This window comes from Micromesistius poutassou, assembly GCF_964030765.1.
Source record: "Micromesistius poutassou genome assembly, chromosome: 12".
Lineage (NCBI taxonomy): Eukaryota > Metazoa > Chordata > Actinopteri > Gadiformes > Gadidae > Micromesistius > Micromesistius poutassou.
Genome location: NC_140282.1, coordinates 2047258 through 2068362, shown reverse-complemented (window position 1 = coordinate 2068362; position 21105 = coordinate 2047258). Strand labels below are relative to the sequence as shown.

Sequence of the window (21105 nt, the reverse complement as noted above, 5' to 3'; positions counted from 1 at the left end):
TACAGTAGATAGTCATTCTTACAGAGTTTGCTCTATAAGAATGACTTCACTAGAATGACTCTTTACTAAAGTGGATGATATACCCGTGGTTGGGGTAGTACGTGTTGGAACATTATGTGCTCATATTCTCTACCTTAGTAAAGCGATGGCCGAGGGATCGCAGTTCATTTACTGGCCATTGTGTGGAGGGTTTTCTATGAGAGAGCGGGGCTTTCTGACTTTGACAGGGCGATGCCCTGAATCCACGGTCAGGAAGTCATGGTGCACCTGCTCCTGTCGCTCATGGTCCAGGTACGACTAACCTTCGGCCCTGGCTCATCCCGAACCACATTTCTTACACATTTGGACACATGTTAATACAAAACACGTGGTTCACCTGCATAACCTAATAAAGTATATCCAACATTTGAGTGTCCTGCAAAAAGAATAGTATTAACGTCAGAGTCTCGCACGATTATGTGCGCATCGTCAGGGTCATTTCAACAATACAGAAACCTAAAGTCAAAGGGGGATGGACTGAAATACTGACTTTTAGCGCAAACGTCGGGGTATGAAGGTCACTAAAGTTGACAATGTGGTGATCATGCGGGACAGAAACCACCTACTACTCTCCCCGTTGACAGAAGACCCCCCCCCCCATTATAGCCTCTACTCCACAGTGATGGTTATACGGTCCTAACCACCAGAATAACCCGGTCACACGTGTCTTACCCGATGATTCCTTCAGAGTAGTTCCTGTCTTTCCAGGGCGTCCCGGTGTAGGCTGACACCGGGGGGGACACCTCCGGGCCGCTGTCACCGTGCAAAAGGCTGCTATTGAATCCATACGTGCTGGCCTTATTGTCCCTTTTCCTTTTGTTGGTGTGTCCCGCACCCAGAGCGACCCCCCCGGTGCCCGGTTGGCCCGCTCCCCCGATACCACCACCGCCGCCGACACCTGCCCTCCCCGAGGCGCGATTATTCTGGTTGTTGTTGGACTCCAGCGGAATAAAGTCCCGCTGTTTCAAGATGTCCCCGTCCTTCATCGTGTGGGACATCCTCCCCTGACTGCCGACCTCCCGGCCGCTGCTGATGCTGCTGCTGCCGCCGCCGCCGGAGGTGACAGCCCCGTGTCTGCCGCTGATGAGCGCGTCGCCCGGCGTCGCCGTCACCGCCGCCGCCGCCGCGTTGATGTTCGCCTTCTTCAGGCTCGGCGTGGTGGCAGGGGGAGCCGCGGTGTAGTTGCTGTTCACATGCAGGTAGCCCAGGCCCTGTGTCGTCTCCCAGATCTGCATCCACAGGTTGTTGGCGGGTCCGCGTTGTTCTGGCTGAAACCAGGCGATCCGCGGATCCATCAAACGGCACTGCGGGCGCACAGCACCCCGAGCGAAGGCTCAGCTCGTGTGAAGCTAGCCAGGTAGCCGGCTAGCCTAGCCTAGCCTAGCTTCGGTCTGATGGCTGAAGGGCTGTGCAGGTCCGTTACGTTACAGAACGCGGTACAACGCGTTCCCTCGGACTGTACGCGGGTCGCCTTGAATTGAGACCGACCACAGGGAGATGTGACCGAACGCTGAGCTGTGTGTTTAAAAAAAAAAAACGAGCTCAACGCTTAAACTTCAAATTGGGAGACCGAAGAGAGCGTTGCTGCCTGCCGAAGTGCTTCTGACCCTTTCCACCGATCACGGGTCCCTTCAATGGCGGAGCAGGGAGCCTCGCTGCGCAAGCGCGGACCTGGGGAATGAAAAGGGGGCGGAGACAATAATGTTACGTAAGAGAGAAAAAAGAAAAAGTGGGGGTGGGGGGGGGGGTTACGTAAGAGCTAGTCGTTTCATATTTTCAGAGGCAGTCCTACAGGTTGGTAAAAGGGTTGACTTCGGCTGTAGAGGTTCTGATTAGCAGCCATTAAAATGCATTTTTCTTATTATGATGATACTCAAACTAATCTCAAGTTACTTCTGCACTTGCCAAATGTACAGTGATGAGACGAACAGTGAAGTTCCTCTCATGTAAAGGTCACATAATTCCACTTGTTTATACATAGCCAGTAGCCATAAATAGTAATAAGTTGAACACTACCTTTCAGTGTAATTGTTGGTGGCGATAAAAATCTATAATCTTACAGGGACCTATTATACCACCAGGTGTGAGTGTGATTAGCCATTACAGGACATTTGAAAATCTGTCTTTTCCTGTGCTTAAAGGACATCAAAAGTAGGAATTTCCACCTAGGTGGATGCTGGATAGATCGGTCTACCACCCTACCCAGTGGACTGTAGCAAATGTTGCTTATTTATCCATCATACATCTAGGTGGACAATCCCACTTTTGATGTCACCAAGACAGGAAAAGGCAGATTTTCAAACGGCTTATAATGGGTAATCACACTCACAACAGGTGGTATAAAAGGGGCCCTATAATGCATGTTCCTATGGAGTGTCTTAAATCATCAATGGTCTACAATTTAAATGCACACAATATGGTTTTAATGGGGCAGATTTTGTCTAACAGGAATTTTGGTTAATCGTAATCTGTTTGACAATTAAAACATAGGCATTTGCATAGTGGACAGACTTCATATTTTTGCATATAAATCAATATATGTATCAAAATGATGATGGTCCAAATTCGGATTGGAAGCACATTGAATCCAAACTCAAGTAGACCTCGTGTTTTTAGTTTTTTATTGTCTTTGTATATTTTCAAAAAGATACTCCCTTAAAAGCAAAACAGTAAAACATTAAAATAAATTGTCCAAAATATCGGGAGAAAATGGAAGAAATCGTTCCTACAAATATAATAAATAGATCAATTTATCTCTTTGAAATCACCTATCTTCTTTTTAAATCACATGACTGCTTGTTGATCTCGTCCACATACAGCAAGTCATTCACATCCATGCTCAACAACATATGCTGGGGTCTTGGATCGTTCACTTCTTCATCACCGTCTCCAGGTATCCAATGAACCGCCTCAGATTGACTTTGATGTTGTCGAGAACACACAGCTGCTCAGGGCTGTACCTCCCCCGCCCCTCCTTGCGAATCTAGCGGAGAAGCGCAGAGCGTCATCAGATAGCATCACGCATGAAATCAAATCAAATCAAAACAAAAGCACTTCATGTACGCTCTTATTGATTTGAGCACTAACCCTAGATTTTGCACGTTCCCGCAAAGGGATAGGGTGTCCCAATACTTAACGGAGCAAGGGGGAGTGCTGTTTTTCCCTTAAAATCATCCCTTGAACACTAACCAGCTCGGTAGTTGACTTGCAACTAAGGGCACTCAAAGCAAGTGTTCTTGTTAAGGGGAGAGAAATGGGACTGGGCCCAAGTTGTACGTCCTTGCACTTAATGTACGCACTTATTGTATGTTCTTACAATAAAAAAAAAAAAAAAAATAAATAAAGAAAATAGTACTTAGCATTGTGTAGCATCTTATCCTAGCTATCTTTGTTGTGTACGGGGAATGGGTTGACCTAGTGATTGTTAGGGCCTGGCATTTGGTTCTATGAACATCCTTACTGTACCGACAGCGATATTGTTATATTGTCTCATTTTTTATTGTTATATTGTCTCATTTTTCTGACATGTGTACTCCCATATGTATAACGCCCTGAATGTGACTGCAACACTTGGGTGAGGGACACCGCGGTGGAAGAACTACCCCACACCTTGGACTTAAAGACTGGCTGCAGCGTCTTCAGAGCCGTCAACAGCTGGATGTTCCTGGCCGCCTTCTCGGCCTCGTCCCCGTCAGCGAACACGTCGAGCAGGGCATCCAGGGCCTCGCCGTTCACCACCAGGTTGGCGTCCTTGGAGGCCACCTGCAGCAGGGCGTTCCCGATCATCTGCAAGGCCGGATCACAGTGCTTAGAGGCGGAAAGGCGGGCGTTTTGAATACGTCTGGTTTTAGAGCGAGGCATAGCTGTTAGGGGTGTAACGATACACAAAAGTCACAGTTCGGTGTTTTTAGGTACAGCAGTTTAAAAAAAAAATATATATATATATATATATATATATATATATAGATTTGATTTATTAAATTGTTTCAAACAAATGCCTTACACACATGAAAAGACATCAAATACAATTGAGGAAAAAAAACACAATTAAGTCCAGGACTTATTTCCATTGTGGTCCTCACCACAAAACATCAAGACAAGACACTCACAGAGTGTGTGATAATTAATAAAAACATTTTTTCTTAAATAAAATTTAAAAAAAAGTCAGTACGCACCGAAATGAAACGTGCATCGAACCGTTATACCCGTACCGAAAAATGTCGGTACGGATATACGTGTATCATCACACCCCTAATGGCTGTAGTAGACTGGTACCTGGAGGGTGTCTGCCGTCCCCTTCTCCTTAGCCAGGGTGCTGCCCGTGATGCCCAGGATGGCCAGGGCGTTGACCCGCACGCTGACCACGTCGCAGCGCGTGGCCGCCTCGCTCAGGCTCATCAGCTGCTGAGGGGTCATGCACTGGGGAGTGTGATCGGTACACAACGTCAGAATTTGCTGGCAAGGAACCACAAGCGGGCGTGGCAGTGGACATGCCCATACAGGTGAAAAAAAAATAAAAAATCTCAACAAACGCTGGCTGAATTAAATATGATGGTGGGCGGAGGTTCGACGGCTGCATAATGCATGAGACAGTTGAGAGGGAAGCCCCCCCCTGCAATACCTGAGGGATGTTTTTAGATGCAATCGTCTGCAAGAGGGAGCGCATGGCGCTGGTGACGGCCTCCAGGAACTCCTCCTCCTTGGGGATCTCTGGAAAAACAAAAACAGAGCCGGGATGAAATGACGCCCGTATGGGATGCAGCAAGAGCACCGGAAAACACAGCAATGAGAAAATATATTATAATCTGTCCACTATGGGCACTCAGAATATCGAGGCAGTTTAATTATTTTGTGAGTTCTGTTGTCAGCTATTTCTAGCCTGTTCTTATTTTTTATTTTGTGTTGTTGTAAAAATAACACTAACAAATAACAAATAACAAAAAAAATAACACTAATAACACTAGTATATTTTAGCGTTACTTAATAGTCGCAGTGATTCTGGACATTGGCACTGCTGCTGCTGGCAGCATACATATGACCATTGATTCGTTTCGTTCGATTCGTTCCCAGATGTCATGTGACGTGTCCTAGCAAGTCCAGGTTCCCGAGGTTCTCACCTGGCGCACTGAAGACCAGCGAGGACAGGTGCTGGGCCACGCCCTGCAGGGCCTGGGCCCCGCCCAGCGACTCCACGTCCATGGTGGAGAGGATGTTGTGGAGACAGGTCAGAGCCCGGTACTGCACCCGCTGCATCCTGCAGGGAAACACGGCCTCCGTCAGGTCTACGTGCATGGGCAATGTAGCGGCTAGGCATTCCAACTTATGCCTAGCATGCACACGCACGACTTCATTACTGAGTAACTACTTCTACAATTACTTTTTGATCAGGCATTTCCAAGAAGTATTCTGCTGGCACACATCCATGGCCTCTTTGCCAGGAAACTGGGTCTTCTTGAGCACCTGGAATATGGAATAAAACCCTCTCTTAGAATGAAGCTTAGGCATGCAATGCATGCACATTAGCGTAACCTAGTTATTTTCTATAAATTGGGTAATTCAAATGCAGCCCATAAATCAGATTAGGACATTTTACTGCATCTTAAACCACAACTGAAACAGGGTCCAATGCGCCGTTGGTATTTCAGCAGGCTGTGGTGCATAATGCAGCCAGCGATGGCCGGGTTGGGGAACGTGCCTTCTCGGGGATGCTGTGGTGTACGAGGGCCGCGTGGACCTCGGCCGACAGGCAGAGCGGGGACATGAGACCCGACAGCCCGTCACAGAGGGCGTCTGGCCCCGCCTCGCCCTCGTCGCTGCTGGACGCCTCCTCCCACTCGTCATCCGACGGGTCTGGACACAAGCAACAGGCCCACATGTGAACACACACACACACACACAATCCAACAACCAGGAACACACACACACACACACACACACACACACACACACACACACACACACACACACACACACACACACACACACACACACACACACACACACACACACACACACACACACACACACACACACACACACACACACGGCAGGGGTCACCAGCGGCGTGTCGGCACTCACCGTCCGAGCAGCACATGTTGACGATGATCTCCAAAGACGTCTGCTGGGCGGCCAGCAAAGCCACCGCTTCCCTCAGCTCTCCCTTATCCCTCTGGACCCCCGGAGACAAAGAGGCAACGGTTCAGAACCAGCCCGGAACCACCACTCACCACCACCGCCCGTCCTGATCTCCACGGCCCGTGGTTTCACATCACGACAAAACTGTTACGATAAGAGGGAATCTTGACAAAAGATAAAAGCTACGGAGAGGTTGATGCAGTGTGTAAAATTGTGTTCATATCTATCTATACAAGATAAAGCTATCTATAAAAATACTAAATATAATACTAAATAATTTATCTACACTCATACACGTCTGTGAGCCAAAAAGCGACAGGGTTTTTGGACCACCACCAAGTGTCATCCCTGATGACTGTGCAGCGCATGACGGGCCTGAGAGGGACAGCTCTGTCTGGCTGAGGTCTGGTCTGCGCAGTGTGGGTTCGCTAGTCTGGATCCCCATGTGAACTCCATTGCTGTGCTGCCCACCCTCAAGGTACGTTCACACCAAAAGCGCCGCGAAGATTCTACTTGCGTTACTTTGGTCGAGGATGCTCACCCGAGTGATTTAGCATCACGCGAAATTCGCAGGAAAGTTCAAATATTTCAGGTCCAGCCAATGACGAATTTGCATCGTTCGCACGAGTAGAATCACGCAGAATCTGACGTGAACCAGATCGGACATTCGCACCTCGCCATCCAAGCCGCCTGCATGGTCGTCTGAAAATCTGCATCTATTCGCGTCTTTGCATTGACTTCATTTGTATTTGCGCCGTGCCTTCACTTTTGGTGTAAACACAGTCAGACCTGGTTAAATCAGAGCAAACCCCGCTGATGGGAGTCTGGATGTCACTAGGCGACAAGTCCCAATCACTCCCACAACAAAAGTGCCTCTTCCTGGCATGCATTAAAGGTCAGTCCCCACCACCACCCCCCCCCCACCCCTACCCATGATGTAAGTGCTTACTGTGGGTCAAGGTAAAAAGCCCTTTGCTGTTTAAAATTAGGCACACAGCATGAAGCGGCATTCACAGTTGATGCTGCTGCGAGTGACCCATGACTCGACAGCCGGGGGCTCCATTCCCCACAGCCTACGTTTTAATCCCGACAAATTGTCCTTGCGGCGGCATCTGTGCCAGCGCGCACGGATCGTTACCCCGGTCGCCCCTGGCAGCACGGTGCCAGGTGTTCCAAGGCGCCGGGTGATCTACGGCAGCGGCGGCGGCGGAGCGGCGCGCCACTCACCGGCAAGAGGTCAGAGAAGTCGTTGTCCTTCACCGCCCGCTTCCCGTTTCCCTTGGGCGCCTCCTCCTCCTCCTCCTCTTCCTCCACAGCCATCTCCTCCATCTCCAACACTTCGGAAGCACCGCCGGACTTCGCGTGGCGTCCCGGGTCCGCGGACGCCGTTTCTGTGGCGCCGCTGGCGAAGCGGGCCTCCTCCGTCGCCCTCAGCTGGGGTATCAGCGCGCCGGCGTCCAGCGCCAGGCACTGGGCCAGGGTGGCGACCACGGCGCTGAGGGTCTGGGCCTGGCGGGCGGCCGGCAGGCTGCTCTTCAGGTTCCACATCACCCCTGTGTTTCAATTCAAACCGACATTGCATCATGTAATACAACGCGATATGCAAATCGCAAAAGCTGCGATCATTAGTTACTGACAGGAGATCAGTGATATTCATATTTATTTTTAAATTTAGTTAAATGTTAAATAAAGATGTTGTAACATGCATCAATTCATCTCAACACATAGGCCTGGCCTAAAGGAAAGAGCAGTTTATATGTTTAATGCCTCCAATGTTGTGTTGGTCATACTATAGAATGATGTATTGCTTGTTTAGTGAATAATACAGAACATAAGGAACTTTAAAAAGAAAAAACGCATTACTAAATCGCAATCACAATATCGGTCGAAATAATCACAATTTGATTATTTCCCCAAATCGTTCAGCCTTACTCCAAACACCAACCGGGGCGGCCCGCAAGGACGCCGGCGAGAGGAGTGTTTGCATAGCGGATTAAACGTTCAACCTTAAAGAAACGTAAGAGGCTGATTCACCTGCGGCCAGCGTCCTCAGGTGGACGTGGGCCATGCCGGGGGAGGAGGACCCCAGCACCTTCTCCAGGCTGCCCAGCACCGCTACGTTCATGCTACACAGCAGCTCCGGGTTGTCCTCCGTCACGGTGTGTAAACAGTGGGCTGCATACACCACAAACAGCGGCACGCGTTAATGCACGGCCAATCATGTCGAGGGGAGTGTTTTCCATTAGCACACACACACACACACACACACACACACACACACACACACACACACACACACACACACACACACACACACACACACACACACACACACACACACACACACACACACACACACACACACACACACACGTCAGTGAGACCTACCGGCAGATATGGCCAGCTCCACATTGTGCGTGTGTGTCTCCAGACACTGGATAATGACGTCAAGAAGGCCGGCTTTGTTGAACACAGACAGCGCCTGGCTGCTGCTCTCGCTGACAACACAATGAACACACAGGTTGCATGAAACACACAAGGCGACGAACACACACACATGCTGAGACTGCTGTTATTCCTCAGTACATCATGAGGGAGGATCAGGGTTACAAACGATGTCAATTAAAACCACAGCTCAATGAGCCACGGTGGTAACAGCTGCCAATGAATCAGACAATAATTAATGGAGACACAAATGGGGTGACGTTATTGCCCGTGCACACTTTTTGTCTTACCATAGATTCCACAGCAAATTCACGGACTCGTTGGCCACCTCTTGGACTGTGTTTTTCTGATCCGTCATGGACAGCGTGCTGGCCTCGAAACCGGCACAGCACTACACACAGCAACAGAGCAACCAGTGGAAGCCATCACTAAACCAGTACACGTGTTCACCTGCAAAGTGGCTATATGTGAGGTGTGTTTGGCACTAATTGTATCTTGGGTATACATCCAAGTAATGCATAGTCAGGGCGATCAAGAGAAGGACTAAAATCAAGGAGGCCCCTCTGTGAAAAACAACCTGGGAAATGCATTACACAGAATTACACTGAAATGATTACTGGTTGGTTGGCAGCGTGGGTCTAGCCTCACCTCTCTGAGCAGAGATGTCAGAGGCGTCAGAATGTCCTGCTTCACCATGTCCTCGCAGACCTCATGACCGCCACATGCACTGAGATTCCTGCCCAGAGGAGAGACACACACAATGACACATCACTTGAGTAAACAAAAGAGTGAGTAAGTCAGTCAGTCAGTCAGTGAGTGAGTGCGTGTGTGTGTGTGTACAGCATCAGAGGGCTGTGGGTGCTGCCTTCTCATCGCCTCTCGCCATCTGTTTTCTAGGGTTGTATCTGTAGGGTCTGGCAACGAGTAATGAGAATGGCTCAACTCGAGGGGTGGCACCAAGCATGCATTTGAAAATATCACTGCACGCAATTGGATAACACTACGACCAATCAGAAAAATACAAGGGGTGACGTATCCAGACCAGCAGAGCTAACCACTAGATAAGACTCTTGCCGTATCCAGTCAGTAAAACAGCAACGCTTTTGGCCCGCCTATATCAGATACACCGATGTGATGTTCGGATCCAGGGGAATCGGGGAGTGAGTATATTGCTCGTTGAGAGTGACTCGAGTGACTCGCTGAGCAAATTCAAATTGTGCTCTCGCGAGAATTTTCTAATGCAACAGCTGTTGGATAAATTACACAATATTAAAATGTATGAAACACCTATTACCGATTCCTTGACCTCAAAAAGACTTAAAAAAAAAAGAAAAAAGAAATTAACCATATTAATCATGTTATATATTGTAACTAAAAGGTAAAAGGGGATACACAAGTTCAATGTCCACCACGATCGATCAGACTTCACTTCTTCTGTTTGTGTCAAGTCCAAGTGGTGTTTATGTGCATCACGCATGGAACCATTATGTTATATTGCACCAACCATTATATTGCACCAACCCTCTGACCATCAGAGGGACTTTTAAGTCCACCTTTCACTGATCCTACCATCAAAAGGCATATGCGCTCCTTGTCACCTGTGTTCAACTGATAGAATGAGTGTCTGCATACGGTGTGATACATCATGAAGGGGCTGACCTGAGGGCCCCGGCAGCCGTCTCCCTGACGGCCAGGCTGCAGTCCAGCAGCATGGGCCCCAGGCGCTTCACTACATCCCGCTGGAGGAAGCTGGGGATGGTCTGGCTCTGCTGCACCACCCGTGATATGCTGGCACAGGCGAATTCCCGCACATCGGCACTAGGACTCTGCAGCTGCGATGGAAGATGAGGTCATTGTAAAGAATGTTGATGAAAATATGAAGGGGAATACTTGCCGAGAGTAAGCATACATTGTGTAGGAGAACGTGTATAAAACCAGATGTATAACAAAGTGTGTGTGTGTGTGTGTGTGTGTGTGTGTGTGTGTGTGTGTGTGTGTGTGTGTGTGTGTGTGTGTGTGTGTGTTTAATGCACACAACCTGTAGATGCTCGATGACCGACACATGATAATAACAATAACAACAGCATCTGTAGGTTTGCAACGATCAAACGTTTGCAAAGGGCGAGCCAATATATAGGCTATGTCAGTTTATGACAACTCATGACATCCATTTAATGAAAAAGAGTGGCACGATGTCATGGGGCAGCACTAACTCATGGCAGTCTAACAGAAACAGGCCTTCTGCATGGTTTTATAACGATGATTTTCCTACTTTCTCCAGCAGCTCTGCAGCCGGGCAGTCGGCATCAACGTGGTCCTCCTCTTCGTGGTCTTCCTCCACATCCTTCACAGCCCCGACAGGCAGCCCGGCAGAGTTGAACTGCGGACGCTTGAACTTGTTATTCTTGCTTTTACCCATGTTAGATCGCTGTCAATCACCAGCAGTTCATTCGATGTGGTTCCTCACTAATGGATGTAGTGTCAAAACATCACAGAGGGGTCCGTGGCCATGTGGAAGTCCTCTGCCGTAAACGGGAGGCCGGATTCAGAAACGTCAATGCGTCGCAAAACCGTCGGGAAGATAAATCCAGAGCATCTCAGAACAGCGGTGGGATCTCGGTGGATAGGGTCCATGGTTTATGTAGGATGTGTCCCCTTTGCGTTGGGAACTCATTGCGAGTTGTCGAAGCTATGTTTTTAAGTAAATTATTCAACGTGCAAGTCAGTCATTATAATGTAGATCGATCTAGTGATATTGTATCGATTACGCGACATTTTTATATTTGCTTTAGTTATACCTGGACATTTGGAGACACATTCTCTATTACAGCTCTGAGTTAAACTAACAAATTACAAAGTAAATTCAAGTGGTCCACGCCCAATCTCAGTCGCCGGTTGGTTTTCGACCTCACAGCGCCCTCTTGTGGATGGTTATCGCCATCGAACTTCTCCAGTGGTCACCTTGCACGTCAGGCGTCAGAATGCATCGTCTTTCTGTTGGTGCTACTCCGCCATTTTGAGAGGACTCAATGGTTATAGCATTGAACAATCCTAAATCATCATAAATATACCATAACCTAGGTTAATAAAAAGTTTTGTCTCGACTTCCATGCCAGGGCAGTTTCAAACACAACAATGTCTCGCCGTAATGACTGCTCAAGAAGACCAAAAAGCATGACCAAAAAATTCCCATCACAATTCATTAGGCCATCCATCTACACAACTAAAACAATGACCAAAATAATGTATATATATTTTTTAGGCATTTATTTGCAAATACATTTTAAAATAATTATTTATCTAAAATACATTACATCATGAGCAATCAATACATTTGAACTGAATTAATAAAATATATCAACAGGGCACATGAGCAGATACATGACCTTTGATACCTTTATGATATCTACACACACCAAAGGCAGGTTCATTTAAAGGCATTTCTGCTGAATAGAAACCCACGTCTCTGTGCCATTATCCTTTCCATGTAAGCCTATTTAATAGGTAGTTCAAAGGATTTGAGAAGCAGATCCACAAGCCAGTCAGACGGTCATGCAAATGTCTTGCTATGTGGGTTTGGCCGTGGTTTGAGTATAAGTTTTCCTGTCTGAAAGAAAAACAGAAAAACTAAATGGTTACAATATGGAAAACAGACGAGTTAGGGGAATATGTAACATTCAGAGTACTTACATCATCGCAGGACATGTTGTATTCAGCTAAAACCGTCCGACAACGAGCAGCGATACTGGCGGATAGGGAGTTAAAGAAGTGAGCAGTGAACTGTATTGTATCCGTGTACTACAGAGTATTATCTGTATTCATGCACTAAAGACTGCATTATCAAAACCACATGTTAGTCTTGTTTTTGGACCCTTTGAACTGTAACAATGAAATCTACCCATATGAATAAACTAAACACTCCTACAAGAGCTGACTCAAAAGTAAAGAGCACAGAGATGTGAGCTGAATGCACAGAAGGATACATTGATGGTGCGACCACTCGCTTGTGTATTCCAGCGAAGAACAGCGCTATGAGTGTTATACAACTGATGGTGAAGAAAGGATGATTCCAAAGAGAGGAAAAAAAGGAAACCTGTATGGAAACAAAAAATATAACAACGTTACAAAATGATGATGGGTGGTTTTTATTCATTTAATAAATGTGTTATCAAAACATTATGTACAAAAATGTTGCCGACCCATCTATAAATGTTTTTTTTAAATTATTTTATTTTTACAATCGATAAATATATCCCAAAATAAAATAAAAAGGCCTTACCTTCTGCGTGTCGGGGTCTATTAACCAGTTCCAAGCCCCCGTAGCCGTACAAACAGAGACTACTATCAAAATCACTGGAAACGAGAACAACAATGACCATTATATTATATATATCATAACGGTTTACAATCTGACCGGCCATGGTGGCCCAGTGTGACTACAGAGAGCTCCACAGGATAAACAAATCAGAGTTTGGAGGGCTTAACTGAGCATAGTAAACCGTGTTTGTATCATTTTCATACAGCAGTGATAATAATATCACACATTTAGATGTTTAAATGCCCTTTGAAACCCTTTGACTGGAGGAGGACTCACTTCGCCACCGGCCCGTTGCAGGCTGCAGACAGGAGACGTATTCGGTCAGTCTCCTCTCAAAGGCCTTCAAGTCTGGACACAGAAAACAGACAGGAACATTAAACATGTGGATCATCTTCGTTCAGATGCTGAATGCATGTGTACAGGCCTAGGTGATTTGTGGGAACATAAATGAACAATCTGCTTGAGGAAAAATAAAGCCCAAGAGCTTTGGTCCATGCGTGGGGACTGAGCTCATGTAAATAAACCCTCGGGTCATCGATATTGACGAAGTGCATGGTTAGAAAAGGACCTTCCTGCCCGCAGTTTTTGATATGGATTTCGATTACTTAAAATGCCAACGTCTCAAACAATCCAAGACTATATGTTGGTAGACACAAGGACGGAAGTCAAGAGATGATATCGCTGTAGCGGCTAGCGAGCTAGCATTAGCTGCACCGGTTCTAGCCGACACACAGGCAGCCATTGATTTTAAGATTGGTATATTTAGAGTAGCCCTATCCCGTTTTTACCCGAAGTTGTGCACTTAAAGACTACTTCATTTCAGTTTTATGTAAGATAAATAGTTCGCTTGCCATGGTTGTTACCTTCGGCCTGCTCCAAGGAGTTCATCGCTATTTCGTCCACAACCTGGTGCAGGCTTCTCCCAGGGCCAGTACAGCGCATGCGCAATAAACCAACAACGGATCGTAGATTTCACAACTTCAGTGGGACAAAGTAAAAGTGCATTAGGGAACGGAAATGTCACTGCATAAAACACGAAATATCTGTAAAGTGGAAGGCAGTAAGAATAAAATGAAATAACAATGCACCGTACAGGGTCATGGGGTTGGGGGCATCCATTGAAAGAACCACATTTACACTTTTTTAAATTTAATATTGTTTTTTATTTGCACAAATCACACACACACACACACACACACACACACACACACACACACACACACACACACACACACACACACACACACATATATATATATATATGTCATTATATATAAAAACATATAAAAACAGTTGGTTCTCAAAGTGCGGCCCGCAGAAACATTCCTGACGGCCCACAATGACACACGATGTAAGTTAAAAATAATAATAATAATAAATAAATAGATTTTTAATTTTTTTTAATCTTAGTTTATTTTAGTTTTTATCCTGAAATGCACACAGGACTGTTATATCCCAAATTCGACTGTATAGGGCAGAGAACACCAGGGATTGTGTGTTAGTTAAAATGTTTCTCAAGGTTTTCTCTAGTTGTGCCATGTTTAGCCTAATTTGTTATTTAAAATGTGTTTATACTGGATGCAGACCAATACATGTAACTGTAGAGATGCAACCTGGTCATTAAAATTATTACAAATGGGATTTTTTTTGTTTTATTAATTTTTTTCCTTTGGCGGCCCTCAGTCAAATTTTGGGTTCCTAAATTGGCCCTCAGCTGTCAAAACTTTGAACAGAAGAACCCCTTTGAACAGAGAACCCCTAAACTAACCAACATTTACATATAGGAGCCTATTTTGTCGTTTTTGGGTGACAACTTGTTCTTCAATTTTATATTGAACTTTTCCCTGAGAATGGTCTCCACCTCCTGATCTGGTAGGACTCTTGTGTCTACTAGATCTACACCTTCGTCCGGCATAAAGGTGGCCTCCGTGTAGGTCCAGCCGAGCAGGACTCGATACCCTGTGGGGGTTTGCAGGGCGGTGATCGACTTTGCGGTGAAGAGTTGGTTCGGATTGGTCTGTAGTGCGCGGTTAATATCGGTGAAGTGATCCTTTCCACGGGGGACCAGAGAGAAGCAGTAGATCTGCTGGGTTGGGTTCAGAGCCAAGTCTGGATTCAGAGCCTCAGCCAAGTCTGGATTCAGCGTCTTCTTCTTCCGGCCGGTCTTCTCCAAGAGCCAGACCCCCTCCTGGTCTATAAGCCGGAAGACCCCGGCGGCTTCGATGTGCTCCTTCCCAGACATGAGCTTGATGGGCTCCCGGAGTTGAAGGGAGAGTCCAAAGCTCACATCTGCGATGTACGCCTTGTCGTCGATGGTCACCATGTTGATGAGATGGCTCACTGGGTCGGAGGGGTCGGGGACGCGGCCGAAGAGAACTCGGGCCCCCAGCATGACCGATTCGTAGCCCATCTCGCTCAGCACCCACGCCAGCAGGTAGTTGCCCTCCATGCACCAGCCCCCACGGTGCTCTCTCACAATCTTGTTAAAAATGGCTTCCTGGTCCATGCCGATCTTCTCGCCACAGTGGATGCTCAGATTTTCAAAAGGGACCGTCATCACAAAGCGTTTGTGGATTGCGTTGAGCGTGGCCAGGTCTGGCTTCTGGAATGGCCCGCTGTATCCAATCCTTTCGAAGAACTCGTCCAAATTCATCTTGTCCTGAAATATTAGACACAAATCATATATTAGCTTATATATATTGTTGTGTAATTGCAAAGTGTCATCATTGTGTTGCCCCGTTGATAGAATAAAACCTACAAAAAGAATAAAGGAAAATTTAACAAATGAAAATAGCAGTTGGCTAAGTTTAGTTTTTTTTTGGTAGCCTGGAGACCAGACAAATCTCGCAAGCTTATGTTTAATTTGCTATGTTCTACTTTCGAGACAGTATTCCACGAACTGGACGGTACATCGGAGAGGTCCCACAGAGGTGCTGCACAGATAAAGGCCACCTCGCCCTAGCTTCAGGGACACTTTCTGCTCTTGTCCTGTTTGGAGCCCTGGTGAGCGTTGGGAGAGATGTCATGTATTTCTGCTGTATTAACGGATAATGTATAGAACGCAACGTCATTATTGGGAAATAAGCACCGACAGGGCGAACCGGACACCGACACGAAGCGGAGGTGTCTTGCTTCGCCCTGAAGGGGCTTATTTTAGATAATGACAGGCGAGGTTCTTTACATTATCCCGCTTATTACACGGTTACTTGCCAAAACAAAAAAATAACTTCACACGGTGTGTCTTCTTGCAATTACCATTCGTAGTGTTGATCAGCAGAGAAATATTCTGCCAAAGACGTTGACGTCGCTTAGCAACCGAATCCGCTGGGGTTGATAAGTTACCGGACTACTTCAACTCTGCTGTGTTTATGTCTATTTGTCTATATGTCTAGAATCTTCTCAAGCCAGGGGTGTGCTCTACCCTTGCACAAAACTGTATATATGCTCAATGTATCTGAATCAACTTTAAATAGTTCTGGGTAAACACGTCCTTCTGTCAGTGATACCTGGCACGCTTCGCTTGCACAGAAGATACTGAACCAGAGAACCACGTTGGATGACAGAAAGTGTGGATAACAGGTATGAAATTAACACAAACTACCTCTCTAAATTACTTTTGGGTATTCCATGTTATTTAGAATTCTAAAAACCAACAGAGGAGGATTCAGGAGTAGGAGAAAGAGCTCTGTAGGCCTAGTAGTCGCTGTGGCTTCACACAGTCTATTGCGAGTCTTACTGTCAGTGTCATTTACAGCTGAAAAGCCCCTCTCGCACTCCGATGACGTGAGCAGGTATGTTCTGCTTGCTATGGGCAGCTTCTGTGATTGGGTAGTGGGGCTACAGGCAGCGCCCCCACGCTTTGAGTGGCTCTAGCGCGGTAATAATGACAAGCATTAGGCTATGTAGTTTTCACAAATCATAAACTCAAAATATAATTACTTATTTTACACCTTTGAGAAAAACATGCCCAAATAGCATTTATTTGGATATCATATAAATATTTTAGAGCTCCCCCAAAATTTCACAAACCATGATTCCAGGGGAGCTCATGTTACCACTAGGGGAGCTATAGCTCCCCCTGCTCCCCCTTAATTCGCACACTGCCTATCCCGTTTTTACCCGAAGTTGTGCACTTAAAGACTACTTCATTTCAGGTTTATGTAAGATAAATAGTTTGCTTGCCATGGTTGTTACCTTCGGCCTGCTCCAAGGAGTTCATCGCTATTTCGTCCACAACCTGGTGCAGGCTTCTCCCAGGGCCAGTACAGCGCATGCGCAATAAACCAACAACGGATCGTAGATTTCACAACTTCAGTGGGACAAAGTAAAAGTGCATTAGGGAACGGAAATGTCACTGCATAAAACACAAAATATCTGTAAAGTGGAAGGCAGTAAGAATAAAATAAAATAACAATGCACCGTACAGGGTCATGGGGTTGGGGGCACCCATTGAAAGAACCACATTTACACTTTTTTTTATTTAATATTGTTTTTTATTTGCACAAATCACACATATATATATCTATAAATATATCTATATAGATATATAGATATATATATGTCATTGTATATAAAAACAGTTGATCTATTAAGCTAACCAACATTTACAGATTGGAGCCTATTTTGTTGTTTTTGGGTGACAACTTGTTCTTCAATTTTATATTGAACTTTTCCCTGAGAATGGTCTCCACCTCCTCATCTGGTAGGACTCTTGTGTCTACTAGATCTACACCTTCGTCCGGCATAAAGGTGGCCTCCGTGTAGGTCCAGCCGAGCAGGACTCGATACCCTGTGGGGGTTTGCAGGGCGGTGATCGACTTTGCGGTGAAGAGTTGGTTCGGTTCGGTCTGTAGTGCGCGGTTAATATCGGTGAAGTGATCCTTTCCACGGGGGACCAGAGAGAAGCAGTAGATCTGCTGGGTTGGGTTCAGAGCCAAGTCTGGATTCAGAGCCAAGTCTGGATTCGGCGTCTTCTTCTTCCGGCCGGTCTTCTCCAAAAGCCAGACCCCCTCCTGGTCTATAAGCCGGAAGACCCCGGCAGCTTCGATGTGCTCCTTCCCAGACACAAGCTCGATGGGCTCCCAGAGTTGAAGGGAGAGTCCAAAGCTCACATCTGCGATGTACGCCTTGTCGTCGATGGTCACCATGTTGATGAGATGGCTATCTGGGTCGGAGGGGTCGGGGACGTGGTCGAAGAGAACTCGGGCCCCCAGCATGACCGAGTCGTAGCCCATCTCGCTCAGCACCCACGCCAGCAGGTAGTTGCCCTCCATGCACCAGCCCCCACGGTGCTCTCTCACAATCTTGTTAAAAATGGCTTCCTGGTCCATGCCGATCTTCTCGCCACAGTGGATGCTCAGATTTTCAAAAGGGACCGTCATCACAAAGCGTTTGTGGATTGCGTTGAGTGTGGCCAGGTCTGGCTTCTGGAATGGCCCGCTGTATCCAATCCTTTCGAAGAACTCGTCCAAATTCATCTTGTCCTGAAATATTAGACACAAATCATATATTAGCTTATATATATTGTTGTGTAATTGCAAAGTGTCATCATTGTGTTGCCCCGTTGATAGAATAAAACCTACAAAAAGAATAAAGGAAAATTTAACAAATGAAAATAGCAGTTGGCTAAGTTTAGGTTTTCTTTGGTAGCCTGGAGACCAGACAAATCTCGCAAGCTTATGTTTAATTTGCTATGTTCCACTTTCGAGACAGTATTCCACGAACTGGACGGTACATCGGAGAGGTCCCACAGAGGTGCTGCACAGATAAAGGCCACCTTGCCCTAGCTTCAGGGACACTTTCTGCTCTTGTCCTGTTTGGAGCCCTGGTGAGCGTTGGGAGAGATGTCATGCATTTCCGCTGTATTAACGGATAATGTATAGAACGCAACGTCATTATTGGGAAATAAGCACAGACAGGGCGTACCGGACACCGACGCGAAGCGGAGGTGTCTTGCTTCGCCCTGAAGGGGCTTATTTTAGATAATGACAGGCGAGGTTCTTTACATTATCCCGCTTATTACACGGTTACTTGCCAAAACAGAAAAATAACTTCACACGGTGTGTCTTCTTGCAATTACCATTCGTAGTGTTGATCAGCAGAGAAATATTCTGCCAAAGACGTTGACGTCGCTTAGCAACCGAATCCACTGGGGTTGATAAGTTACCGGACTACTTCAACTCTGCTGTGTTTATGTCTATTTGCTTCACCCTTATCCATTAGCCCTGAGATGTCTTGAAGGTTCACCCTCAGTGCAATTCTGGAACTGTGGAAGATAACTGTCTAGAATCTTCTCAAGCCAGGGGTGTGCTCTTCCCTTGCACAAAACTGTATATATGCTCAATGTATCTGAATCAACTTTAAATAGTTCTGGGTAAACACGTCCTTCTGTCAGTGATACCTGGCACGCTTCGCTTGCACAGAAGATACTGAACCAGAGAACCACGTTGGATGACAGTTAGAAAGTGTGGATAACAGGTATGAAATTAACACAAACTACCTCTCTAAATTACTTTTGGGTATTCCATGTTATTTAGAATTCTAAAAAAATATCTTACTAACCATTGTGTCTTGGACCAACAGAGGAGGATTCAGGAGTAGGAGAAAGAGCTCTGTAGGCCTAGTAGTCGCTGTAGTAGTGCCACAAGTCTTGTTGGTAGGATGTCTTCCCTGTGTGATGAAGACATGGCAAGTAAAACATATCACTTGTTAACCACCAAGACCATTGTGCAATGAGTGTAAAAAAGGAAGAGGAATCACATTCCAAACACAGCCACCAATATAATTGTTTTAGAGGACAGAGGACAACTCCTGAACAGATCATGCATGGGGAAATTATAGGAAGAGTCCACTATACCCGTGTCAAATACACCGATCATGTCACACAGGTTTGTCGACGGAAACGAGAGAAAGTCAAAACGAAACTAATCATGCTCAACAAACTCTTGTCAATAAAGATTTGAACGTAAACGGTCTCGTTAAACTCCGCCCAGGGAAGTGGTCTGCAGGCTGAGCACTGAGCAGCATTACCTAACATCCACATGTCTTCAGGCTCTACGGTCGGTACCAAACCACAGACTGATGAATGATGTCGACCATCCTCATGATACCCATCCGCCTGCAATATAAACACAGTGGCTACTTCCGATTCCTCATTCATACCCATTCCTTATTTGTTTTTCAGATGACAACCATGAGAAGCACACAAAAAGACACATGTTTGATCACAGGAGGAAGTGGGCATTTCGGTTATCGGTCAGCACTGAGGCTCATTGAATACAGGCCTAAATCGATATCGTTGAATGCATAATACAACTACCCTGCATATTGTTATGTAGGAGCGTTCACTGTTGTAACTATTATCGCCGCTAGAGGGCGCCATCACACCAGTTAATAGGCCTAAAGCTGTTTGCAAAAGCAGACTGATAACAGCGGTGTCCTCTAAACAGTGTGCGAATTATACCACTATCTCTGGGGGGGGGGTCTCTCATATCTGAAGGTGTCTGCCATGTGTGGCATTGTAATTTTATTTTAAACAACACTCATTATCCATCCCCATGCGGTCTCATACCATTAAAGACGTTAAATTGAAATATAGGCTACTATACGGGACGTAGACAGACTCATTTTACGGATTCCTGTGACACCAGGTTGCCTTAATTACATCTGTCGCATATGTCAGGTAAAAACTAAACGTCAAGGGAAAGAGGCGGTGGTTGAAAAAAGTATTTAGATCGCTTATTAAGTTCACTCGTTAGGCTACTTATAATGGTTTATTCGTTTCCCAGTATCATTTCCTTAATTTGGAAGAAACTTTGGTTCATTTTTGAATTGTAAAATAAATAAAATATTTTTTTGGAAGTTGCACGTTTTATTAATTATTGGAAACGAGTCGAGCTGACCTTGCCAGCTGTACCCACGGCCCAAAATAAAGAACAGCCGAGACAATATCCTTAATTCAAACATGCCATTTCATTTGGCCTCAATTGGCTACGGATGCGAATTTGGAATGAACATGCGCAACAGGGATTTCTAAAGGTTACTGTACAGTGGCGGAGACTGCAGGAGCTGAAACATCACTACGGTAGAGCTAAGAAGGTTCTACGAGCGCTTCAGACCAACCTTACCAACGAACAACATACGAAAGATATTAGTAGCACAGAACGTTT

General features: G+C 46.0%; 4 protein-coding genes and 1 pseudogene across 6 annotated transcripts in view; all 5 read right to left on the bottom strand.

The window, feature by feature from the left end:
* Positions 1 to 1672, bottom strand: part of tent4b (terminal nucleotidyltransferase 4B) — a 28283-nt gene extending 26611 nt beyond the window's left edge. Inside the window, exon 1 of the mRNA XM_084476582.1 lies at positions 712 to 1672. Coding sequence (XP_084332708.1) covers positions 712 to 1334 — 623 coding nt within the window. The 5' untranslated portion in view covers positions 1335 to 1672. The remainder of the gene's footprint in view (positions 1 to 711) is intronic.
* Positions 1673 to 2637: 965 nt separating this feature from the next.
* heatr3 (HEAT repeat containing 3) lies at positions 2638 to 11120 on the bottom strand. Its single transcript, XM_084476084.1, has 15 exons — positions 10892 to 11120; positions 10279 to 10451; positions 9268 to 9355; positions 8910 to 9010; positions 8563 to 8672; positions 8209 to 8349; positions 7402 to 7727; positions 6118 to 6208; positions 5735 to 5889; positions 5417 to 5499; positions 5157 to 5293; positions 4661 to 4749; positions 4315 to 4458; positions 3649 to 3825; positions 2638 to 3022 (listed from the first exon to the last, which is right to left on the bottom strand). The coding sequence occupies exons 1-15, from the start codon at positions 11036 to 11038 to the stop codon at positions 2909 to 2911; spliced, it is 2076 nt and encodes a 691-aa protein (XP_084332210.1). The 5' UTR covers positions 11039 to 11120; the 3' UTR covers positions 2638 to 2908.
* Positions 11121 to 11871: 751 nt separating this feature from the next.
* cnep1r1 (CTD nuclear envelope phosphatase 1 regulatory subunit 1) lies at positions 11872 to 13879 on the bottom strand (the record flags this gene model as incomplete). 2 transcript variants are annotated; one of them, XM_084476151.1, is made up of 6 exons in its annotated part: positions 11872 to 12226; positions 12310 to 12364; positions 12603 to 12712; positions 12899 to 12972; positions 13214 to 13285; positions 13789 to 13879. In XM_084476151.1, the coding sequence occupies 6 exons, from the start codon at positions 13877 to 13879 to the stop codon at positions 12170 to 12172; spliced, it is 459 nt and encodes a 152-aa protein (XP_084332277.1). In that variant the 3' UTR covers positions 11872 to 12169. The 2 variants fall into 2 exon arrangements, with proteins under 2 accessions (XP_084332277.1, XP_084332278.1); XM_084476152.1 differs by having other exon boundaries at positions 13801 to 13863.
* Positions 13880 to 14271: 392 nt separating this feature from the next.
* LOC311356095 (arylamine N-acetyltransferase, pineal gland isozyme NAT-3 pseudogene) lies at positions 14272 to 17156 on the bottom strand (annotated as a pseudogene). The gene is made up of 3 exons: positions 17132 to 17156; positions 15848 to 15870; positions 14272 to 15596 (listed from the first exon to the last, which is right to left on the bottom strand). The product of its transcript is annotated as an arylamine N-acetyltransferase, pineal gland isozyme NAT-3 pseudogene (transcript).
* A 260-nt stretch (positions 17157 to 17416) lies between these two features.
* LOC311356514 (arylamine N-acetyltransferase, pineal gland isozyme NAT-3-like) lies at positions 17417 to 19851 on the bottom strand. The gene is made up of 3 exons (XM_084476306.1): positions 19794 to 19851; positions 19499 to 19606; positions 17417 to 18420 (listed from the first exon to the last, which is right to left on the bottom strand). Exons 2-3 carry the CDS (start codon positions 19499 to 19501, stop codon positions 17542 to 17544), a joined length of 882 nt encoding a protein of 293 aa, XP_084332432.1. The 5' UTR covers positions 19502 to 19606; positions 19794 to 19851; the 3' UTR covers positions 17417 to 17541.
* Positions 19852 to 21105: the final 1254 nt, after the last annotated feature.

Coding starts and splice junctions, on each gene's coding strand:
- heatr3 (XM_084476084.1), bottom strand. CDS start 11,038: ATGGGTAAAAGCAAGAATAACAAGTTCAAGCGTCCGCAGTTCAACTCT. Junction 9,356..10,278: donor ACGGCTGCCGGGGCCCTCAG/GTCAGCCCCTTC, acceptor TCCTCTGGGCAG/GAATCTCAGTGCATGTGGCG. Junction 7,728..8,208: donor CCTGAGGACGCTGGCCGCAG/GTGAATCAGCCT, acceptor ATTGAAACACAG/GGGTGATGTGGAACCTGAAG.